The sequence below is a fragment of the Habropoda laboriosa genome, unplaced genomic scaffold, assembly GCF_001263275.1.
Source record: "Habropoda laboriosa isolate 0110345459 unplaced genomic scaffold, ASM126327v1 scaffold2, whole genome shotgun sequence".
NCBI classification, from domain to species: domain Eukaryota; kingdom Metazoa; phylum Arthropoda; class Insecta; order Hymenoptera; family Apidae; genus Habropoda; species Habropoda laboriosa.
The window spans coordinates 3773673-3779653 of record NW_017100190.1 but is presented as its reverse complement, the minus strand read 5'-3'; the positions used below and the strand labels follow the sequence as shown (position 1 = coordinate 3779653).

At 39.9% G+C, this 5981-nt stretch overlaps 1 protein-coding gene across 1 annotated transcript in view; it reads right to left on the bottom strand.

The window, feature by feature from the left end:
• Positions 1-206: 206 nt before the first annotated feature.
• LOC108580189 (actin-binding LIM protein 2) overlaps positions 207-5981 on the bottom strand; it is a 44592-nt gene continuing 38817 nt past the window's right edge. Inside the window, exons 12-15 of the mRNA XM_017943887.1 lie at positions 5016-5085; positions 3867-3949; positions 2238-2441; positions 207-1381 (exon numbers count right to left, since the gene is read on the bottom strand). Of these exons, the coding sequence (XP_017799376.1) occupies positions 1268-1381; positions 2238-2441; positions 3867-3949; positions 5016-5085 (471 nt within the window). The 3' untranslated portion in view covers positions 207-1267. The remainder of the gene's footprint in view (positions 1382-2237; positions 2442-3866; positions 3950-5015; positions 5086-5981) is intronic.

The window sequence follows — 5981 nt, the reverse complement described above, 5'->3', positions numbered from 1 at the left end:
CGAATTCTCAAAATGGTATTATACGTATGTATATATAATATGTATATATATATATATATACTTCTTCTCCTTCGTACTTCCGTTGCTTCTTTCATTTATCTCTTCTTTCTTAACGATTCTTCGATTCGTTTATTTACAACAACGTATATGCGTATCAACGAGTATTAACCATTTTCTTCTTCTCTCTCAGCCAGAGTTTCATTCGCTTCGAATCTTCCGCGTCTTTCCTCTTTTTTTGTTTTTTTTTTTCTTCTTTTAATTCGTCGACGTAAAGTCACGAAGATGACGTTCCTCCAAGTTAAACGATAAAACTTCAGACGACGATCCTGATGTCTCTCCTCGTTTCGGCCACTTCTCTAAAATGATTACCCATCTACCCCGCCTTCTTCTTCTTCTTCTCGAATCTCTTCCTTCGAAACCGTGAAAATCACATGATCGATGAAAATTGGATTACATGCTAGATTACAGGATAAGAGATAATTCTCTCTCTTTTTCTTCCTTCCTTCTCGTCGAACCGTTTCCATTTTGCGAGAAACAATTGTACACGGTTGTTAGCAGTGATCGATATACGAACGGTATATCTTCTTTCGATAACAACGTCGGACAATCGAACGTTCGAAACGTTCTCACACCTTCTTCTTCACACTGTCTCGTCTTTTACCGACTTATTCTTAGCAGCTTCTTCTCCTTCTGCCAATCACAGAAACGGGATAAAGATATAATAATAATATTTTTTTCTTCATTTTTCTAGGTTTTTACGAACAGCAAAGATTCTCCCGAAAGGAGCACCGAAGTCACAGGGTGGTGATAATTTCTCTCTTTATCATTTAATTCAACGATCAGAGAGTTTCAAGCTGCCTGTGGATTCGCTGCTGAGAGAACAGAATTGACGACGAATGGCAGTGGTTCTCTGTGTTTCCGTGTTCATGTATAAACGTGTCGTCGTGTGAACGACCAATATGCGTGTAATGTGTCTTTCTCTCTGTGTGAGTGTTTGTTTGCGTGTATATAAGCGTGTGACGAAGGATCACACAATTATTGTTACATCCGCGACGATAACGATGCTCTGATATATATCTATATATACGGATCGCGGATGGGTTTTGTGAAGAGAAAATTGATCGTCGATTTCCTCCAACACGTGTTCCCTCTTCTCTCTCATGATACAACATCTACCACGTCGAAGGAATGTACACTCTATAGCACGGTAACAGAGTCGTGACACGATGAAGGTAATAAGTAGAACGCGTAGACTGATGGTCGCCGGTTAAAACAGTCGGGCACGTCTTTTGATTTCGTTACGACGCCATTGTGGTAGTCTGTAGAATTCGGCGCGGCTGAACTGAAGAACTGCCTCGAATTCCGCGTCGGATAGATGCCGCTGGAAAAGACAATTCACGGAAACGTGAGGGTTAAAGCTTGAAACACTTCGTCGTATCTGGAGAGAGGAAAAGAGGTTGGCCATTTTTGATGCAATTAGGGTGTGGATCTTCTTGGTTACTGGATAACTGCTTTGTCAAATTTTAAGGCTGCTTTTCATGCGATGTGTGCGAGGATTTAACTTTATTGGTTAAAATAATGGTTGAAAAGTTTGACGAAATGTTCACTGACACATCTGCGGAGAGGAAAAGGAGTTGGCCATTTTCGCGCAGTTAGGCCTGGATCTTATTAGTTACCGGGTAGTAACTGCTGCTTTTATGTGCGATGTGTGCGAGGATTCGACTTTATCAACGCGTAGGTAAAAAGGTAACACGCTGGTTAAAAGGCTCGATGGAACGTTCATTGACATCTGGAGAGGAGACAAGGAGTTGGCTCTGAGTCTGGATCAATTCTGGATCTTCTCGGTTACTGGCCAACTGCTGTATCAAATTTTAAGCCGCTTCCAGCGCGATGCATGAGAAGGTTCAATTTTATCAAAGCCTTCGGTGTATCAGGTTTCTAATAAAGATGTCTGCTGTATTCTTATTCCTACATCCCTCTTTTTTCAACTTTTGCAGAAACATCGGCAATACTATTGGCAAATTTGAATAAAACTTCTGCGTATGATAGTTGAAAGAAGAATACGAGAAAATCTCCTTAAAATCGAGGGTTGCAGGGCGTTACACACGATCGCAAACCTCTCCGTGAAAGCAAACTATAATACACGAGGGCACCTGTCTATCGTATTGAAAGCGGCCTAATTCCACGCGGGATATCTCGACACGGGTGGCTATCGTTATTACTCTCGATTTACTCACTTCGAGGTTGCAACGATCCACGTCAGCGGGCAGCCTGTAGTTAGTGATGACAAGTAAGTGGTAAGGATAGAGTTTCGGCGGTTCGGACGGCGCTGTTCCCATGTCTGGCAACGATCTTCTTACATGATGGCCCACGTGACTTCCGACTCCCGAACCTAGGCCACCTGTATACGTGGTGGATGATGGCAGCATACCACCATCATTCTAAAGCACCGTTCAATCGTTAATCTCCCCGCGAAACTCTCTCTCACTCTGATTCTGACGTGTGATGAGCGTTAAATAGCGGTGCAGCTGTTGAGAAGCTTCTCGCATCGTTTCTTTTCATAGACAATTTTATCGTCAATTATCGTTAACGAAGAGAAAAAACAAGAAAAACAAACAGAAGGAAGGAAGGAAATATTTATCACTTTTAATAAATTCCGTGAATTTCTCGTAAATGGCTGAGAGCTCTGTTTGAAAGAACAAAAAAGAAGAAAGAAATTCGATAACTGCGAGAATTTCTCAGCCAGCAATGGATCTTCCAACCCGTTGCAATAATATCTTTGCAGCGATAAAAATAATCGGCGAAACACCGCGCTCGTTAAATGACTGGTTACGCAAACAGGTTGGATCGTCAATCCTGTTCACGCAGTGTTCGAACATGAGACAGAACTATAGCTAGACTGAAACGAGAGTTGATAGGAACTGGCATTTCACGGATAATCAGTCGTGTGCTTTATTTTTCACTCATTTCGCAAATTTCGCGAGATTTTACACGCACAGGTGGAATCGACACTTGCCAACGTTTTCTCTATCTTTCCTCCGAATCGATTCTGAACGTAAAGGGAAAAGCAATCGTGAGAAACACGTCACGCACATTCTCATGCACGGTTAATCTTCAGTTCAAGCGTATAGTTCCGTTTTCCCCGTCTCGTATGCACGGTTTTATGCAACGGACGTGCAGCGACGATGCAGGGTGATTGAAAGTTCGCGAGAAACCGCAGGTATTTTCACGTTTCGACCAATTTCATTTTCTCCGAAGCTCGTGTGAACGCTTTTGAAACAATCTCATATGTATAATCACTCACATCGTGTTATTAGGTAAACGGGGGAATGAAAGAAAAAGTGAATATGTATGTCGAAGCTGGTTTCGAAAATAAGAACAAGCTCTGATTCAGCCTTCGACGTATCTAAAACAACCTCTCGATCTTCTCCTCGCAAAGGGTGGTCAAGTATGCAAACCTCAAATATGCCAAGGCAAGAGAGAAACAAAGAGAAAACTGCGCAAAGAAGATGCAAAAAAAAAAAGAGATATCGATAGAAAATAAAAAAAAAAAAATAAAAAGATAAACATAATATCGCAGCAAATGTACAGCAAGTGCATGCGCAATTCAATGTACAAATTCTGTATGTACACGCGTTGTTATTATACACGTATGAACAAATCGAAATAGCTGTTACAGATAGTATGTACAAAATATCTGATCGATTTGGAACGACTTTTCTACGGAAGAAAAGAGACTCGAGCCGCGTTCTAAAGTGTCTAACTTCACGCAGAGACAACGCGTCGACAGACGGTTTCGAATAAATCGGCGATACGATGCTGTTAATAGAGATAATTCAAAAATGCAAAATAAACAAGCTACAAACCATGCTAATTCGCCGGGAGTAGTATGGGGCTGTAGTACATACCAATGCCCGTCGATCCACATCCGTGATGCTGCCTGTCGATACTAAAATTGGGGAAAAAAAAATGGGAAAGAAAACCATGTCAAACCATGTTGCACAAACCATTTCGATTATGTTAAGTACAATCTTTTCTAACAACGATCGGGAACGATCGTATTCCGTCACGAATGGGAATTCCGCGAGATAGAGAGAAAAAAAGGACAACGATCTAGCGCGAGAGATCATTTTTCCACGTGACGTAAAAATTCGTCACGTCCTGACTAATTAATCTAACGATCGGGAATACGATTGATTCGATCGAATTACTATGTAAGCGAATGTTCGATGATTATATTATACATATGACCTGAATTCACTTTCTAAGCTACACGATATTATGTACCAGCTGTCAATGATCAGAGTTATCGTATATAATAAAGTGACGTTACTGGTGGGTAAAACGAGGTATATATGTATATATACATATGTATACATATATATATATATACTGTGTCACTTGGGCTCACACTAGAAACTCCGCTCTGGTTAATGGATCCAAACAAGTCTTTATTATGCAATCGTTCATCTAACACGGAATCGTAACCGTCGAATCTCGTGATATACTCAGGCGTGATAATTGTAAACCAAGATAGACAAAAGAGGGAGGAGAGAAAAAAAGATATATTAAAAAAGAAATAGAGAAAAAGAAGTAGACGGAGAAGAAGAATAAAAGAAGTGACAGTTCGTATTTTGTGTGTGTGTGTGTTTTATCAAGAGCCATGGATGCATTAGTATTTTAAGCATGCTTCAGGTAGAGTAAGCGGTATAATAATCGATTATTTCAAAAAATGTATAAATATATATATATATGTAAACGTAAAAGTAAAATCGTCCTCACGAGCCATTCTGCTCGTGAATCCGAGAAATAAGAAATGGAAAAGAAAAAGTTAATAGCAATTTTTAAAAAAAACAGAATAAGAAGCATGTACAAAAAGAATAAGCATGTACAAATTGAAAAAAAAAAAAAAAAATAGTTCTAGTGTACTGTACGAGAGAGACTTGCAAGATAACCGTGTACGTATGCGTATGTACGTGTGTGTGTGTTTGGTTTCCTTTCTGGGTTTTACTCACTATCTGATTTGCCAGATGAGAAATCAGTGCTGTGCGTCTTGTCGCCCATCCCACTGAACGAATAATCACCCTAGACGACAGAAAAGCGTAAATCTTAGACACGACCGTGGCAATGCTAGTTAAATTACACATCTATCGATCGTTTTACAAAAGAAAAACAAGTGTTACAATCAAATTTATTCTCTACAGAATTTCTTTTTCCAATTACGTTTCTTTTCTTATCTTTCATTTGCTTTTTTCTTAGGTAAACAAAAAATAAAATTGTAGTATCAGCAACAACGGTGCAACAAGTAGATTTCTCTTTTTCTTTTTTTTTTTTCGTTGCTGTTGTTGTTGTTTTTCGTCGATTGTGACGCGGTGCAAGACTTACAGGGAGAGCAGATACAGAACCGCCGGTCGAGGAGAAGGTGTGACTTCGCGGTGCCAGACCGTACCCTGGCTTCGGGATGTGCCGAAGGGAGCTCACAACTGGTTTCAAATCAGTCAATCGACAGTATTACTGATTAGTGTCAACGGGAAACAGTGGAATCGTTCATTCCCATACGAATGCCCAACGTTCGCCAAGAAATACGTTTCGTTACGAGAATAAAAAAAGTTAAAAAGAAAGGAAGTCTCTTTTTCTTTCTGTGTAGAATAGAGATAATCGCGGAGGTGGTTTTTCTATTCTTTTCCTTTTGCATACGGTTCCGTTTGTGTATCGGGTTCATCGAGGGAGTTCTATGCTACCGTTTTTCTTTTCTTTTTCTTTTCATTTTGACGATTTTCTTTTCACGGAGGAAAAAAGAAGATCGTGAAAAAAAAAAAGATTGTATTGTCGTGCAAGGGTAGGTTCGATTTAATTAAAGCCCGGTCGATCTGTTTCTATCGCATCCCCACGGCAAGAAAGGGTGGAACGTAACCGATTTTTGTTCAATATAGTGCACAAAGCGTTATTTCTCTTGTTCAAACTGTGCAATGGTAGAAATA